At 39.6% G+C, this 18,389-nt stretch overlaps 1 protein-coding gene across 1 annotated transcript in view; it reads right to left on the reverse strand.

The window, feature by feature from the left end:
- Positions 1 to 18,020, reverse strand: part of acss1 (acyl-CoA synthetase short chain family member 1) — a 26,939-nt gene extending 8,919 nt beyond the window's left edge. The window contains exons 1-8 of the mRNA XM_038287489.1: positions 17,573 to 18,020; positions 17,310 to 17,406; positions 17,034 to 17,233; positions 8,020 to 8,195; positions 7,672 to 7,824; positions 7,415 to 7,562; positions 5,692 to 5,829; positions 2,495 to 2,587 (exon numbers count right to left, since the gene is read on the reverse strand). Of these exons, the coding sequence (XP_038143417.1) occupies positions 2,495 to 2,587; positions 5,692 to 5,829; positions 7,415 to 7,562; positions 7,672 to 7,824; positions 8,020 to 8,195; positions 17,034 to 17,233; positions 17,310 to 17,406; positions 17,573 to 17,891 (1,324 nt within the window). The 5' untranslated portion in view covers positions 17,892 to 18,020. The remainder of the gene's footprint in view (positions 1 to 2,494; positions 2,588 to 5,691; positions 5,830 to 7,414; positions 7,563 to 7,671; positions 7,825 to 8,019; positions 8,196 to 17,033; positions 17,234 to 17,309; positions 17,407 to 17,572) is intronic.
- Between the last annotated feature and the right edge of the window lie 369 nt (positions 18,021 to 18,389).

Below are 18,389 nucleotides of genomic sequence, written 5' to 3' on the forward strand. Positions count from 1 at the left end.
GGGGCCAAGCCCAGCTCCTGAAAAACAACCCCACACCATAATCCCCCCTCCACCAAACTTTACACTTGGCACAATGCAGTCAGACAAGTACCGTTCTCCTGGCAACCGCCAAACCCAGACCCGTCCATCAGATTGCCAGATGGAGAAGCGCGATTCGTCACTCCAGAGAACGCGTCTCCACTGCTCTAGAGTCCAGTGGCGGCGTGCTTTACACCACCGCATCCGACGCTTTGCATTGCACTTGGTGATGTATGGCTTGGATGCAGCTGCTCGACCATGGAAACCCATTCCATGAAGCTCTCTGCGCACTGTTCTTGAGCTAATCTGAAGGCCACATGAAGTTTGGAGGTCTGTAGTGATTGACTCTGCAGAAAGTTGGCGACCTCTTCGCACTATGCGCTTCAGCATCCGCTGACCCCGCTCCGTCAGTTTACGTGGCCTACCACTTCGTGGCTGAGTTGCTGTCGTTCCCAAACACTTCCATTTTCTTATAATACAGCTGACAGTTGACTGTGGAATATTTAGGAGCGAGGAAATTTCACGACTGGATTTGTTGCACAGGTGGCATCCTATCACAGTTCCACGCTGGAATTCACTGAGCTCCTGAGAGCGACCCATTCTTTCACAAATGTTTGTAAAAACAGTCTGCATGCCTAGGTGCTTGAATTTATACACCTGTGGCCATGGAAGTGATTGGAACACCTGATTCCAATAATTTGGATGGGTGAGCAAATACTTTTGGCAATATAGTGTATATATATATATATATATATATATATATATATATATATATATATATATATATATATATATATATATATATATAAAACTGTATCTGGAGCGTGTAACAAAAGTAATTTCCCTCTGGGATTATTAAAGTATTTCTGATTCTGATTCTGATCTACTACTTAAAGAAATAAACCCGTAATGTTATCGTGGTCACAACATTCTATGGCAAGCTGTTTTGATATGTATTAGTTTTACTAAATATGTATTTCAGATATCTGAAAAAAAGATTTTCTCCAAGTCAAAATGATCATTTCTAACTAAAATTACATTCTTCACATCTAGAATAAACATTCTGGATAAATGAAATAAGTTTCAGATTTCCATATTCCTAATATTACTGGTCAGTATTTGTATTATTTTGACCATAAAGAAATGTATTCCAGATGTCATGAATTCGTATTCAGTAAACCTGATGAAAATCAGAATGGCCACTTATAATCTAAACATTTCTAGGTATATTAAACTTAATTCTTACTACCGGTATTATAACTTTGTTTTTTTACTTTCTGTAATTCAGTTTCTGCCGTATAAATGTAATTTAGAAAACACTTACACTTCAGTGATTTTGATCAGAAATAATCTTTTTTTAGTGATCTGCAAATGGGACTACGAGAGGAGAATGCTTTTTATAAATGATAAAACAGCCTGCCAAAGCCTACTTTATATTAACGCACAAATTAACTCCTGTTGCCTGTTGTCATGGTGACTTGTTGATTTGGGGCTTCACTGATAATAGCTTTTTAAACTTGTCACGCACACTTAACTCTGAGTGGACCTACTTAGAGTTTATTAAACTAATTTATAGCAACCTTTGGGAAACAGAAAACTCTGTCTAAATCTAAGTTTCTTAATCCTGCTTCTGAATATCTGGCTGCCATTTCATGGCTTTAGTAGTGTTTGTGTATATGCACACACAACCACAGTCCCACATGTTATGTAACAGTCCCTGTTTGGGATAAGAGCTGAGGGTTTCTCTATGTGCAGAGGTGGCCACTTTTAAAGAGGAGGACATAAGAAGAAAGGTAGGAAATGAGCCCAAACAATTTATGTGAACATTTTCCAGAAAGGAAATGATACAAACTGCAGATGTACACAAGCAAAACTAATAAAGTCAAGCATAATACATTTTGCCAACATTTAACACTTGTTTGTACAATACTACTGCAGCAAATAAAGCTTTTCTATATCGATGTGTTGTTTTTTTTTTGCAAATTTTTTTTCCCATTGTCAACATTTGATCACTGCTGCACTTTAAGAAATGCAAATGTCATGAGAGCTGTACAAAACAAAATTTTATTTTCTATACACCCTGTGAATAAATTTTGTCTAAGTCTTCTCTGCTAAAGTTCTCAACATAGCAGCTGATCATCCTATTCTGTTTTAATGATTAAACAAACACTCAATGCTAAGAGGTAGGACCCACCCCAGGTTTAACTAATGACTGATAATGAGTGAACCTTTTTTTCCTGAGTAGACATAAAAGCCATCATGGCTTCTAGTTATTTAAGAGGACAGTTATTTAAGAGAACATAAACAAGAAGTAGCTTCAAAGGCAAAACTGTGATATTTTCATTCTAGGAAAGACCAATTAGGTTTTTTTCAATCATTTTCTATCAGACTATTGGATCCTGAATCACTTTGGCCTAAATTATTGTTTCAAAAAGCTTTGAAAGACAATTATATTAAAACAGATTCTCTGTCTTACCAGTTTGCCACCAGGTATCCACTACAGGGCACCGTCCTTCCCCGACCACCCTGTTGTACCACTCCCAGGCCTCGGTGTTGATCGGCTCTCCCACTGCAGACAGACCGAGAAAATGAGAAAAAAAAATTTTTGTTTAATCTCCTTTACTGGAACATTTAATTCAACACATACAAAAGAATAACACAAATATTTTGACCAGAAATTGAATAAGTAATCTAGATAAGCGGAAAATTGTCTTGTTTTTGTTTAAACAAACACAGAAGCTCCTCTGATTAGGTCCCATAAATCATGTAAATTTGATAAATCACAACAACAAAAAAACACTGAACAAAAATTGAATATCAGACTCATGATGTCAGTTTTAATTTGGTTTTATCATTTAACTGAGCTTTAATGAGCCAACTGAGTTTGCTTGTCAGGATACCTCTCAACATCACACCAAAACTCATTCAATGTCTTAACAAACGCCATTTTTACTGTCAGACTATAAATCCATCAGATGCTCGTGCAGCTTTGTGGGAAGGCTGTTGCAACTTTTAATCACAATGAATGGTCTCTCATCCAATCCAGTCTGTCTGATTTTCTTCAATGCACCAGTTTGACCATTAGCCCCCTGGTAACATCAGCAATATCAAGATGGGCATCAAGTAATGGCGAACAGCTTAACTGCAGTAAGGGTCAAAGTGGTGTACAAACCCACTTGGCATCCTAAAACACCACAGCAAGAGGATGCAAAGGTTCCTTCAAAAACAGCCGCCGCACATCAATGTGAAGCAACAGCTGTCCGTGCTCTGCTCCAATCTAATGACAGAGTTTCAAACACTCAGTGATTCAATGGGTAAAACTGAATGGTTTGTCACTTCACTGCGTCATCCATACCAGCAGTAAGTATTTATAGCCAGTGTTTCATGATGAATGATATAATGCATCCATTTAACATTGGGATTTGCCTTTTTTGTATCCAAACATTCCCTTCACGCTTCCCGTCATCGCAGCCTCGCCATCAGTACGTGGCTGCAGATTTTCCACTGCAGATCATGTGCTTTGAAAACACTGTCTATACCCGGAAAATATCTGCTCCAGTTTATCTTTTCTGACAACTTTTTGATACATCTTTGTATGCATGAAGCCCTGGAGCTCAGCGTCTTCAATCACATTTGTCGTGGCATCCAACTGCAAAATGGTATGATTTTGTTCACTACTTGTCCAGTGATCTTAATCAACATATATTTGATCGAAGGACACGGTGTTGTTTGGAAAGGGGAACTTTCTTGAGTGTGTCAGCTGCTCCATCATAATTCCATCCATAAAAGGCCCAGCAGGGAGAAGTAGTCTGACCTGACTTAAATCAGACAAATCTTTCTGGTTTACCAACACTTTCCCAGTGTTAAGTGTTCTGGGTCATTGTAAATAGGCTGGCTTCATCAAGTTATCTACAAGGACCACTTTTCAAAATGTTCCTTTCTTTTACTCCACTTAAGTCTCTCCTGAATCCAGAACACTAGTGTCTAGAAGAGGGACCTGCTTTTTTTTTTAAGTGGAAATATAGTCTGCAAATTCCATAATAAAATCCGGAGGCCCAAGATAGAATCAGAACCAAAATAAAAACATGTCTAAAGTAATAATTGAAGATAATAATATGCAATTGATTTTAATTACAAGAAAAGTTAGAATATTTTTAAAACCAATTATCTCCAGTTTATTTTTAAAGATAATGGTCGGCTTGCAGGTACAAAGTGGGGTATGTGTAGGGCTGCACGATGCATTACACTTTACATTACCATATACATTTTATAAGAACATCTTGGACTTTATTAGAAATCATGAAAATACCAGATTTTATGGTTCTAAATATTAGTAATACATGTGTATTTTTTTTTAGATGTATAAAAGTTGAAAGATGTGTTGTTTTGAAAAGGAAACGATGAAGCAAAGCTGATCCTTTTTCAAAACCAGCACAGTATGCCTGTTGGATATGAGCCCAAAAACAGAAACATCAAAAATGTATAAAAGTCATATTACCTCCACAACTTTTTCAACATGAATGTATTTTGAAATTTTGGAAATGTTTTAATCTCACTGTTTGCAAAAAGAAAACAAGCATAAAAACATCTTTAACTAGTCAATACGTTGTTTGTTTTCATCAGATCGGAACAACTTAGACAATTATTGTCTATTTTGTATTCCGTTTAGTGCAGCTTTCCAGACAGTAAATGAACATTTCCGTTCCTTAAAGTGCAGCAGTGGTCAAATGTTAACAGTGGGAGAAAAAACATGTTGCAAAAAACACACTGATATGGAAGTGTATGTTGCATATATGCAGTATTTTTGGTATGATGTTATCAGTACAATAATAAAACAATAAAGAAGCATTGTGTCCATTTCAGTGCCCAGAACAATCAGTTCAAAGGCTTTTATTCAAACGACTCAGTCATTGCCAGGTAACTGATTAACAGCTACAGTGTGGTAAAGAAGAGCAAACTTCCAAAGAAAGGACAAAAAGCTTTTATGGATAGTCAGCAGGCTACAATTGTTATTCAGTTTTACTAAAAACAGAAATATGATGTTCAGCTGATGCAACAAAACTCGGAAATTGAGGTATAAACCTTATTTTCAAATAAAACGAGGTAACTTTCCTAATAAAATCTTCTCTTTACCACTGCTGCACATGACTACTCCCTGCAGGGTCACCTTCTTATTTTTCCATGTTAACAGGTTACATTATTCTTGCACGCTTGAAGTCCAGAATGCAAATAAATGTTCAATATTTTATACATAATAGAAAAGTTTTTCAATTTTTATTTCATCATCAATTCCCTTATAATTACATCTGAAGGAATCAACCTAAAACACGTGAGCTGCTTAATCACCAAACCCAACTTGGTTTTCAGTAAACCTTAATGTTTGCATCAGCCTGTGTTTGTTCTTTCAAGGCAGTTAGCAGACTGACTTCTCAAAATAGGAACACTTTAGAGCGTATTGCTGTGTGACTTTCCACTGTGTATTTAACTGTCATCTAGTTTATGCAACGTAATAAATTATGCAATAAATGTACACTTTTATTACTCTAAACAGAGAATTTGAATTAGATTTATTAAAGTTGGAACTCACTGAAATCTTGCATAATGTTAACTAACACAAACACGGGTGACAAAAACCAAGAGTCCTTTTATTTCAGAGGAAGATGTGTCACATACCAGAACCAAGAGTGGTGAGGGAGGAGCGGTCGTACTTCTTCACCCACTGGTCTCCATATTTGATTAGGAGGCGGATTGCAGTGGGAGCACCGTAGAACTGGTTGATCCTCAGCCTTTCTACCATTTCCCAGTATCTCCCTGTGGATAAGACATTCAAATATCACAGGATGCAGATGAAGTCTTTACTTGCAGTACCTCTAGACCAGTGGACACCAACCTTTTTCAGGCTTTGAGCTACTTCATGGTCACTGAGTCATAGAAGAGCTACCAATACTGGAACAGTCAGAGTTCAACTAAAGTTCAAGCATTACATTTCTCTTAATATTTAATTTTCTTTTAAATGTTTAATTTTGAAATCTCTTTAAATGCAAGCTTGTCTACAAAAAATAAGGGCAACGGAATAAAATAAAATGTAAAACTTAGCCTACTGGTACTGTTTTCAGGAGATGCTGAGGGGACCTCATGTGGTCTTTGAGGGCCCGTTGATGCCCAAAGGGAACCGTATTGGCGACCCCTGCTTCACACACTTTCTGGAGTTTTTTTTTTTTATAACATTACAGGAGATACTTACCTTCAAACTACATGAAGAGCAGAGGATTCAAGAATAATGAAATATATTTTTTAAAGAACCTCAGAAATAAATGATGATGAACACAATGGGGCTGCTCAATGGAGCAGTGGGTAGCACTGCTGCCTTGCAGCAAGAAGGTTTCGGGCTCGATTTCTGGCCAAGGGCCTTTCTGCATGGTGTTTGCATGTTCTCTCTGAGCATGCGCGGATTCTCTCCGGGTACTCCGGCTTCCTCACACAGTCCAAAATCAAGACTGTTAGGTTAATTGGCTTCTCTAAATTCTCCTTAGGTGTGAGTATGTGTTTCAATGGTTGTTCATCTCTGTGTTGCACTGCAATGGACTGACGACCTGTCCAGGGTGTACCTCGCCTCTCCCCCGTAGACAGCTGGAGATAGGCACCAGCACCCCTCGCGACCCCGCTTGGGATAGGCAAAATGGATGGATGGATGGATGCAATTTGGGAAACACCCCTCTGATTCCCACAGTGTGGTAAAGCAACATTTCACTCAGGACTATTGTAGAATAGCCTTATTTAAAGGTCTAAAGCTTTTTGAGGTTAAAATTGAAGCACAGTAATTCAAAGTGATGCCAATTCTTTAAAGTACAGTTTGTAAAATGTTTTGATTAAAGTGCATGTTGCCCCCTTATAGTGCTTTGTATGGCTTTTTAGACTAAGTTTAAAGTAATGGGTTTAGTTGAATAAGTAGTTAAATAAAAGTGAAGTGTACTTTTCAGTGAGGGGGCTAATCGATTATATAGACTTTCCAACCAATTTTTTTCTTCTTATTACTAAGAATTTATTGTCTTTCATTCTATTTTATTAAACAGTACTTAAGAACTTTCAGTTTTGGTCGACTTTGGCTCTCGCCAGTGGACAAAGGCTGTATTGTTTTGCCTGAAGGACGACAACATTTCCCATGAGAATCTCCTGGACAGCTGCAGTTGGATTGAACTACTAATCTAAGCATCTATTTAAAAATCCGGGAAAAAAACCCCGAACATTCTTTCCAATGTGAAGCTGTTTCACAGCTCGTAAGATGTGGAAAGCGATTCAAGTGAATTATGGGTTGTTGTTTTTTTTACTTTTCAGGGCTATGTAGAAAATCTGTACCAATCAGTGAGGTAATTCAAAACATTTTCAAGTTTCAAACCTGGGTCAGGGTAGACTGGAGTGCTTTCAAAAAGGACAGTGGTCCCTCCATTGGCCAGGGGCCCATACACGGTGTAACTGTGACCTGTTATCCAGCCTATATCCGCCACACAGCCAAACACATCCCCGTCATGGTAGCCGAAGACGTACTGGACATAAAACAGAGGATATACGGGGAAAATATATATGTATATATATACATGTCAATAGTTGTATTTTAGAGGCAAAAGCAGAAGTGTTTGTGGGACGGCTGCTTACCCTGTGTGTGAAAGCAGCGTACAGCAGGTATCCAGCCTGAGTATGGACCAGGCCTTTAGGCTTCCCTGTGCTGCCTGAGGTGTACAACAGAAACAAGACGTCCTCGCTGTCCATGGGAGCTGGCTCACACACCACGTCCTCCTTCAGCATCTCCTGAGCAGAACAGCGAGGTCATTCATATAACTAACAGTCAGGAGCAGCGGCTAGTTTTACCACATCAAAGAGTTTTCCTGAGCAGACAGGAATTTGTACAGCTGTTCAAATTTTCTTTTTTTCAGAACATTTCTTAGAAATTCTCCAGGTCAGCTAAATATAATGCTTCTGTTTCCACCTTATGGACTCACTAACCTCCTCTAAGACAAAGTCCCTGTCTGTCATTTCCACTTGTTTTTCCGTTCTCATGGCAACAAACACTTGCTGGACGCTTGGACAGCTCCGCACAGCAGCATCCACCGTCCTCTTCAGCTCTGTGATTTTCCCGCCGCGGACTCCCTGGTTCACCGTGATGACAGTGCTGGACTGAGCTACGGACAATAAAGAGGAGGGGGAGCAAAGAAGCTGCTTCAGAAAAGTATTTATGTGCAACAGTCAGTCTGTGAATGGGATGATTTTTTTTTTTTATTATTACAAAGAAATTACCCAGAAGTACAAAATAAATCATTTTCTTTGTCTTTAATATATGTCTAAAAAACAACCTGGACAAGAGACATTCATTTATGGCCTCATAAAGAGGAAATTAAGATATATTGTGATGATAATAATGTTTGCAAACCAACATAAATGATAAAAACTGATTAGGTTTGGATATATATATATATATATATATATATATATATATATATATATATATATATATATATATATATATATATTTATTATTTTTTATTTATTTATTTTTTTTTGAGGGATTTACCCCCCAAGTGATAGGTGTTGTAAACAAGCATTTTCTTTTTTTTGTTCTCACCACTGTCTTTTTCTTTAAGGTCACCTGGTCATGTATTGTCATGGAAGCGAGCCCATGGTCCTTGCTGTGCTGACAAGGACCTGGTGTTTCCAATCAGCCTCATAAGGGAAATTCACACTGACTGAGAAGGAGGGGAGATGTTTAGGGTTTTGTTTGGATTTGGAGTATTGTTTAGCTTCAAGTTGTTTAAGTTAATTGTAAATGTTTTATTTTTATTATTAAAAATATATATATTTTTTTCCTCTAGAGGTTTAATTTAGCTGATTGTATCCCAAATAGAAAATGTAAATCTTGTCAAAGTTTCCACCCCTTTTATTAGAGGCTGATGCTTTAGAAAGCTGGGTTATTTATGATGGTGTGTCTTTTTTTGTGTGCTTCTGCTGTAACTGAAGAAAGTCAAATCCCTGCTCCTTTGCTTTAAATGTATATATATATATATATGATTGATGATCATGATTATGATATGGTGATGATGATTAACTGTAATTTCTATGTACTGCTTCAAGGTTTACCTGTGCAACTTTATTTTAACTGTTGAAATGAGCCTATTTGATGATGGGTACATCTTTATTTCAGGTTTAGAACAGGATACTGTGATGTACTGCAAAAAATAACAATACTTCAGCTGCTGCTTTTTCTTAACAGTTTTATCCTTTTTTTAAATAAACCTGGTTAAATGTCCCACACACTTTTAATGAATTGCAGACTATTATTTGTTAAAGAAATTGGGAAAAGAATGTTTTTGTTCCAGTTTGCAAGCAGTGTGCTACTTTGTACAGTAGATCACAAAGGCCCAGCAACAAAAGGGGCAAAAACCTTAAGGGGTATAAAAGCACTAAATGTTTTCAGTTTAAATTTCAACATTTCTTTTGACCATTTCACACCAAAGCAGAAACTGACTTTCTTATCCACATGCATTCTCAGTCCTAAAAATGGACACGTTTGCACATGTACACCAATGTACACCTCAATGCCCTGAATTCACATGCAATTCAATTCAATTCAGTTTATTTATATAGCGCCAAATTCACAACACATGTCATCTCAAGGCACTTTACAGTTCAACCAGATCATACAGTCAAATTGATACAAAGTTTTCTATCTAAGGAAAACCAGTTGATTGCATTGACTCATTGACTCAAATACAATCCCCCACACTAAGCATGCTTGTAGCGACAGTGGAGAGGAAAAACTCCCTTTTAACAGGAAGAAACCTCCAGCAGAACCAGGCTCAGTGTGAGCGGCCATCTGCCGAGGCCGACTGGGGTTCAAGGAGACAGAAGCAGAGATACAAAAAGCAGCTGTAAAAGGCGGCCCCGTCCAGGAAACACACAGCCAGGCAGACGAGCTCCAAGGCAGCTCCCATGCCAGAGGACGAAGAGAGCACATCCACTCAGTCACGGTCAGAGAAACAGGACCACACTGGAAAACAGGCCGATCTCCAACATCTATTAACAAGGGTGTTGATAGAAGCAGCACAGCTGATGTTTTTTTCCAGGATGACGTCACAGCCAAACAGGAACAGACGAGGCAAAGCTACTCTGAGGAAAAGCAGAGAGAGCAGAAGGTTAGAGATTGAACTAACAGATTCTGCAGAATAGGAGAACAGAGAGAGAATGAAGCAGAATGATGAAATGGGGGTCCCTATGTCCTCCAAAAGTCTAAGCCTATAGCAGCATAACTATAGAGATAGCTCAGGATAACCTGAGCCACCCTAACTATAAGCTTTATCAAAAATGAAAGTTTTAAGCCTAGCCTTAAAAGTAGACAGGGTGTCTGCCTCACGAACTAAAACTGGTAGTTGGTTCCACAGGAGAGGAGCCTGATAACTAAAAGATCTGCCTCCCATTCTACTTTTAGAAATTCTAGGAACCACTAGTAAACCTGCAGATTGAGAGCGAAGTGCTCTGTTAGGAACATAAGGAACAATCAGATCTCTGGTATAAGATGGAGCTTGGCCATTTAAGGCTTTATATGTGAGAAGGAGGATTTTAAATTCTATTCTTGATTTAACAGGAAGCCAATGAAGAGAAGCCAGGATAGGAGAGATATGATCTCTCTTTTTCATTTTCATTAGAACTCTGGCTGCAGCATTTTGGATCAGCTGAAGGCTTTTAACTACAGTTTGTGGACTTCCTGATAGTAAAGAATTACAATAGTCCAGCCTTGAAGTAACAAATGCATGGACTAGTTTCTCAGCATCACCCCTGGACAGGATATTTCTAATTTTGGCAATGTTCCTCAGATGAAAGAAGGAAATTCTAGAAACCTCTTTGATATGGGATTTAAATGACAGGTCCTGATCAAAAATAACACCAAGATTTTTTACTTTATTATCTGAAATCAGTTTAATCCCATCCAAATGAAGTGACTGGCTAATCAGTTTCTTTTTCAGAGACTCTGGTCCAAAGACTATAACTTCTGTTTTGTCTGCATTGAGAAGCAGAAAGTTAAGAGTCATCCAGGTTTTTATGTCTTCAAGACATGCCTGTAATCTATGTAATGGGTTAGCTTCATCTGGATTTATAGACAGATATAGCTGGGTATCATCAGCATAATAGTGGAAATTAATCCCATGCTGTCTAATAATTCTACCAATTGGGAGCATGTATAAAGTAAAGAGAATTGGTCCTAGCACTGATCCCTGTGGTACTCCACAGGTAACCTTTGAGCGTGTTGAAGATCTATCATTAACATGAACAAACTGAATTTGATCAGATAGATAAGATTTAAACCAGTCTAGTGCTGTTCCTTTAATTCCAACAAAATATTCAAGTCTTTCTAAAAGAATATTATGGTCAACTGTATCAAATGCAGCACTAAGATCCAACAGGACGAGCACAGATACAAGTCCATTATCTGAGGCCATGAGAATATCATTAGTGACTTTCACCAGAGCTGTTTCAGTGCTATGATGAGCTCTAAAGACAGACTGAAACTCTTCAAAAAGTTCATTATGGTGGAAGTGATCGCAAACTTGTTTGGCAACTACTTTCTCAAGAATTTTGGATAAGAAAGGAAGATTGGATATAGGTCTATAATTGACCAAGTCATCTGGGTCAAGAGACGGTTTCTTAAGCAGAGGTTTAATTACAGCAATCTTAAAAGCTTTAGGTACATATCCCTGTAACAGAGATAGATTAATCACATCTAAAATGGAGGAGGAGATCAAAGGGAATACCTCCTTAAATAACCTGGTTGGAACTGGATCTAACATACAAGTTGAAGGCTTAGATGAAGACAATAATTTTGCTAATTCAGAGAGTTCAACTGGATCAAAGCAGTCTAAACCCGGTTCAGATTCCATGACTACCTCAGGTACAATCGTGGATAGAGGAGTGCTTATGATCTTATTTTTAATAAGATCAATCTTATTTATAAAGAATCCCATAAAATCATTGCTGCTAAGAGCAGGTGGAATGGACGGTTCAACAGAGCTATGGCTCTGGGTGAGTTTGGCAACTGTATTAAAAAGAAATCTAGGATTATTCTTATTCTCCTCTATTAATGAGGAGAAGTATGCTGCTCTTGCTTTACAAAGGGTCCTCTTATACAGCAGTAAACCATTTTTCCAGACTAGGAAGGACTCTCGCAGGCCTGTGGAGCGATATTTTCTCTCCAGTTTCCTAGCATTTTGCTTCAAAGTACGCAGCTCTGCATTAAACCAAGGAGCAAGCTTTCTATTTTTAACGGTTTTCATTTTCAAAGGAGCTGCGTTGTCTAAGGCAATACGCAGAGAACTAGCAACCCCATCAACAAAATCATCAACCTGTGAAGGGGAATAAGCTAAGCTTTTGCACTCTGCAGCACTGCTCAGTGACACAGAGCAGAGAGAAAGTGAAGCAGATTCTTTAAAATTTATAACTGCACTATCTGATAAAGATCTACTAAAATTGAACCTTCTTTTGGGGGAGGAGAACTCTGTTAAAGTAATCCTGAAGGTTATTAGAAAGTGGTCAGAGAGGACAGGGTTGTGAGGAAATACTGTTATTTCTTCACATTCTATGCCGTATGTCAGCACAAGATCCAAAGTATGAAGATGAGAATGCGTGGGACTATTCACATTTTGAACAAAGCCAATAGTGTCTAAGATAGCATTAAAGGCTGCTCTTAAGCTATCGCCTTCAATGTCAGCATGGATGTTAAAATCTCCCACTATGATGACCCTGTCAGTATTTAATACCAAATCAGAAAGGAACTCTGAAAACTCATCTAAAAATTCAGAGTAAGGACCTGGTGGACGATACAAAGTTACAAAAAGAAGAGGTTTTCTTGCCTTGAAATTTGGATCAGGGAAATTAAGGGTTAAATGTTCAAAAGAGTTGTAGGTATTAATTGTTTTGGGAGTAATCAGTAAGTCAGACTGGAAGATTGTTGCTACTCCTCCTCCTCGCCCAGAACTTCTGGGGATGTGAAAATTTAAATAGCTTGAAGGAGTTGCCTCATTTATGCTCACATAATCCTCTTGCTGCAGCCAGGTTTCTGTAAGGCAAAACAAGTCAATGTGATTATCACAAATCAAGTCATTAACTAGTAGACTTTTAGAGGAAAGCGATCTTATGTTAAACAGACCGCATTTAATTGTTTTAACTTTTTCCCCAATTGGAGTTATTTTGATTTTAATTAGATTATCATGATTTACTCCTTTGGGAATCTTTGCTAATTTATTAGATTTTGGTCGTGGGCAAGACACTGTCTGGATGGAGTAAAGAGTGGGTAACAGTAGAGAAATTGCAGAGATGTGTGTTAAACTACAACTCTGCTTCCTGGTCTGCACCCTGGGTGGTCAGGGTTTTGGAGGACTAATAAATGTGGCCAGATTCCTAGAAAGAAGAGCTGCACCATCCAAAGTGGGATGGATGCCGTCTCTCCGAATCAGACCAGGCTTTCCCCAAAAGGATTGCCAATTATTAATGTAGCCCACGTTGTTTTCAGGGCACCACCTAGACAACCAGCGGTTGAATGACGACATGCGGCTAAACATGTCATCACTGGTCAGATCAGGGAGGGGACCAGAGAAAATTACGGAGTCCGACATTTTTTTGGCAAACTTACACACCGAAGCAACACTAATTTTAGTGACCTCCGATCGGCGTAACCGGGTGTCATTACCACCAGCGTGAATAACAATCTTACTGTATTTAACCTTATCCTTAGCCAGTAGTTTCAGGTAGGATTTGATGTCGCCCGTTCTGGCCCCTGGCAAACATTTGACTATGGTCCCTGGTGTCTCTAATGCCACGTTTCTGACTATGGAGCTGCCAATCACCAGAGTGGGCTTCTCAGTGGGTGTGTCACTGAGTGGGGAAAACCGGTTAGAAACGTGAACGGGTTGGTGGTGACCAGTGGGCAGAGATCCACGACTACGCTTTCTGCGTACAGTTACCCAATCGCCTGGCTGCTCAGGCACTTTTGGAGGACAGCTACGTGGGGGGCCTACTTCAACAGCCTGAAGCCTGGATTCTAACTCTGACACCCTCGCCTCCAAAGCTACAAAAATACTACACTTATTACACATCCCATTATCACTAAAGGAGGCAGAGGAATAACTGAACATCTGACACAGAGAGCAGGAGAGAGGAGAGGAAGAGTTGGAAAAGAGTCAAGGGAGGGAGAGAGAGAAGCCATAGCAATGCTAAGCTAGCGCTAGCCTAGGCTAGCTACTTCTTGCTATCAGAAATAAAACCGTGTGAAACTGACAAGTGCTCAGTAGAAACGTGCAGCAGAAGGTGCTATGTTTTAAAGTAGTCAGTTAGAGTTACTTAGATACAGAGATATCACAGAGAAAATAACTTAACTTCAGATGGAGATCCTCTGAACAGCTGCACACTCAGTTGCACACTCAGTTAATCCAAACAGGAAGTGAACCCCAAACAGGACGACATAAACAGTTGCACACTCAGTTAATCCAAACAGGAAGTGAACCCCAAACAGCACGACATAAACAACAGGAATGCCGCTTTTCTTAGTGTTTATATTTGGGATTTTAGATGCACCCCAGTATAATCAGATGTTTGTTATTTTTTTGGTGGATATCGAGCAAATTTCGGATAATAATTTCGGATCGAAACATCTCTACTTCTGCGCTATAGAAGTGACATATCACAATGTTTGTTACAGCTTCAGATGGTTTCATCTTTAAAGGAATAGTACACCCAAAACATGATTACCCTTCATTTTCTACTCACCCCCATGCTGAACAACACTCTGGAGTACTTTTTTGATATCTCAAATGCATCTGGAGATCTGGGAGGCCTCTTGCTGTCTGCTGACATTCAAATGATGGAGGTCTATGGTGCCCGAGACAGAAAGGTCCATAAAAGTCCACAAAAAACGTGTCAATATTCCTCCATATTGGTCGTCCAATGTATTCCAAGTGTCCTGAGTGGGTAGCATCCAGAATTTACTCCATACAAAGTCATTTAGAATGTTTTTAGAGCATAAACAGTAGTGTATAGGATTTCCTGAAAGCGCGCACCTGCGCGATCACGACGCTACGGAAGCCGGCAGACCAAACCAGATGAAAGTGCGCATTCAGCGTCTGCTCTGCCAATAATGCAAGCGTAGAAGAAGAAATGTGCTGTTTACCTGTGCAAAGAAAGAAACAACGAAAGAAAAATGTCTGAGGACTTCAGTGTTGAGGAAGAGCATGAGTTTTTTGCCGAGCTGAATGCGCTGGTTTGGTCTGCCGGCTTCCGTAGCGTCGTGATCGCGCAGGTGCGCGCTTTCAGGAAATCCTATACACTACTGTTTATGCTCTAAAAACATTCTAAATGACTTCGTTTCGAGTAAATTCTGGATGCTACCCACTCAGGACACTTGGAATACATTGGACGAGCAGTATGGAGGAATATTGAAATGTTTTTTGTGGACTTTTATGGACCTTTCTGCCTCAGGCGCTGGGCACCTCCATTATTTGAATGTCAGCAGACAGCAAGAAGCCTCCTAGATCTCCAGATGCATTTGAGATATCAAAAAAGTACTCCAGAGTGTTGTTCAGCATGGGGGTGAGTAGAAAATGAAGGCTAATCATGTTTTGGGTTTACTATTCCTTTAAGCTTAAACATCTCTGTGTGGATACCTTGTCCGCTCTGTCCTGATGTAGCCTGAGTTGCCTTCACTCCACCACAGTAGGATTAGAAGAGTAACCGTGGAAAATTGGGGGGGTTGAAGATGAACCACTCCAGTTACGCCTCTCAGGCAAGTTGGCAAATAGGTGTGAAGTGGGGGTTGCTCCATTATTAGCAGCTCTGAATCCCTCTCTCTGCTGGTTTCGCAGCGTCGGCTTTGTTAATGTGAGTATAGATCATCACAGGACTTTGCTGACTTGAGCGGCTCATAGTGAATGACCAGAGGAGGCTTTAAGAGGGGCCCATCTCTCTAGATCCTAAAAAGGCTTTTGTGAAACCCTTCTTTTATATGTTGTCCTCACACTATTCTTCTGTTAATTTCTATCTTTTATATAATTTTTATACCAAATTCTGTAGTTCTTCATATGTTTTATGACAAAATTTTAGCCTGAGTTTGTGCTTTTACACAAGAAGAAAGCGAATATGTCTTGTGAAAGACTTAAGAGAAAAAGTTAGGTGAGGTAATCCTCCGCTCGATGTTGTTTTCGCTGGAAATCTTGGAAACTCGTAAGAGGAAGGGCTTAAGGAGTGATGCATAAGAGGGCGGTCACAAACAGAAAACAAGAAAAAAAAAATAATCCACCAACACATTTGTTCTGTCAAGGGAATCGACCAATCTTCTTGTAAAATGCAGTTTATCTGATGCAATTGTCAAATATAAAAACTCCTACGATCTAATTCACTTGCAGAACACTGCATTGTATTGTTTACAGTTAATGTCCATGTTATAACCTGCAATTAAGGTGCAGGTTAAGGTGTTATATTTTTTATTACTTTGCACATAATTTTTCTAGATTTCATGTTTGTTTATCGTTTGTTTTAGGTTTACTTTGAGAAACCGTTTAACATTATAAATAGGTATAGAATCACCCAATGGAATATGTAAATACATAATTAGACCATCTCCATATAAACGATATAGTCTCATCAGATCTCTTTTAAAATAAATTGCACAGCCCTAATTCATCTGAAAGAGGAAGTAAGAAAGAAATTCTGTTTCTAGTCAATTGTAAAGTTTATGAGACTGAGGTGATTGCTTGTTAAAAATGTTAGAGGCTGGTCAACATGTTAATGAACTGCTCTTACTCCTCTTAAAGTGTTTTGTCTCCTTATCTTACAGCGGCTTTCAATGCTGTTAAATCAAGCTGATATAGCCTAACAGTGCCGAAAGCCCACACAACACCTATTAGATGATACAAAACACTGAGATCAGATATGGGTTTGTTGTGTAAATCTAATCCTTCAGGCACCATCAGGACAAGTCTCACCATCTCTGATTCGCTCTGCCAGGGCTTCTGCACTAAAGCCTGCAAACACCACGTTGTGGGCAGCCCCAATCCGGGCACAGGCCAGCATGGACGCCACAGCCAGAGGGCAGGTGGGCATGTAGATGGTGACGCAGTCCCCCTTCTTTACGCCCTGCCGCCTTAGCAGGTTCCCCAAGCGGCAAGTCATCTCCAGAAGCTCCCTGCAAAGATAAAAATGAATTACACTGTAATAAAAAAAATAATAAAGTTATTGATTATATTAACTGCATCACTTACTTGTATGTGTACCTGACCTCTGACCCCTGCTCATCCCTCTCCCAGATGAGGGCCACCCTCTCTGGACAGGTGTGCACATGGCGGTCCAGGCAGTTCACTAAAGTGCATATGGGAACAAGCACAACATAAACAAAGCTGCATGAACCACGTGGTGCGTTCAGTGTGAATGGTGTTTTTTAAGTCCGCATAAAGACGCATTCATTTTAATCTAAAGGGTATATATTTTTGAATTATTATTTATCTGTATCCGTTTTAAATCTTACCAGAGACGTTCAGCTTTCCTCCCTCAAACCAACTAATCCTCCCTTGGCTCAGATCGCAGTCCTGCACAACGTCGAAGGGTCGGATCCAGCTCAGCCTCTGGCGGGCCACGGCGGCCCAGAAGCTCTCGCTGTGGGACACCGAGTAATCGTGCAGGGCATCGCGGCCAGACACGCCCTCGAAGCCCGAAGACTCCGGCATGAAGGCGGCCGCGTTCCAGCTGCTCCTCTTGCGACGCAAAGCATGAAGAAAAGATGCCGAGACGCCACGACTGAAGGAAGCAGCCACGTACTTCGCTGCGCATCTGCAAGGAAGCCACATGTTTCCGAAACTACGAGCTGTGAAAAGAAAGCGTGCAAATCATTTCACCGAAAAGGAAAAGTTTTTTTTTTTATTTGGTGAGGAAAGTTTGGAAATCCTCGATGTTTTTTTTTGCGCTGGAAATCTTGGAAACTCCTAAGAGGAAGGGCTTAAGGAGTGATGCGCAAGAGGGCGGTCACAAAAAGAAAACAACACCAACACGTTTGTTCTTTCAATGAAATCGACCAACCTTCTTGCAAAATGCAGTTTATCTGAGGCGCTTTTTAAATTTAAAAACTCCTACGATCCAATTCACTTTTTGAACATTGTTGTGTGTTTGTTTACAGTTAATATCCATGTAATAACCTGCAATTTAGGTCGTTTGTGCGTGCGTAAACACGGGAGGTGTGGTCAGAATCTGTAAAGCTGTTGCAGTGAGGTTCACTGAGCATTCGTAAAAAATCCTCATTGCACGCAGAGGTCAGGGATCCATATCAAAGGAACAGCTCTGCGTTTAAA

The sequence above is a fragment of the Cyprinodon tularosa genome, unplaced genomic scaffold (genome assembly GCF_016077235.1).
Source record: "Cyprinodon tularosa strain WSP-4 unplaced genomic scaffold, ASM1607723v1 ctg24, whole genome shotgun sequence".
NCBI lineage: Eukaryota > Metazoa > Chordata > Actinopteri > Cyprinodontiformes > Cyprinodontidae > Cyprinodon > Cyprinodon tularosa.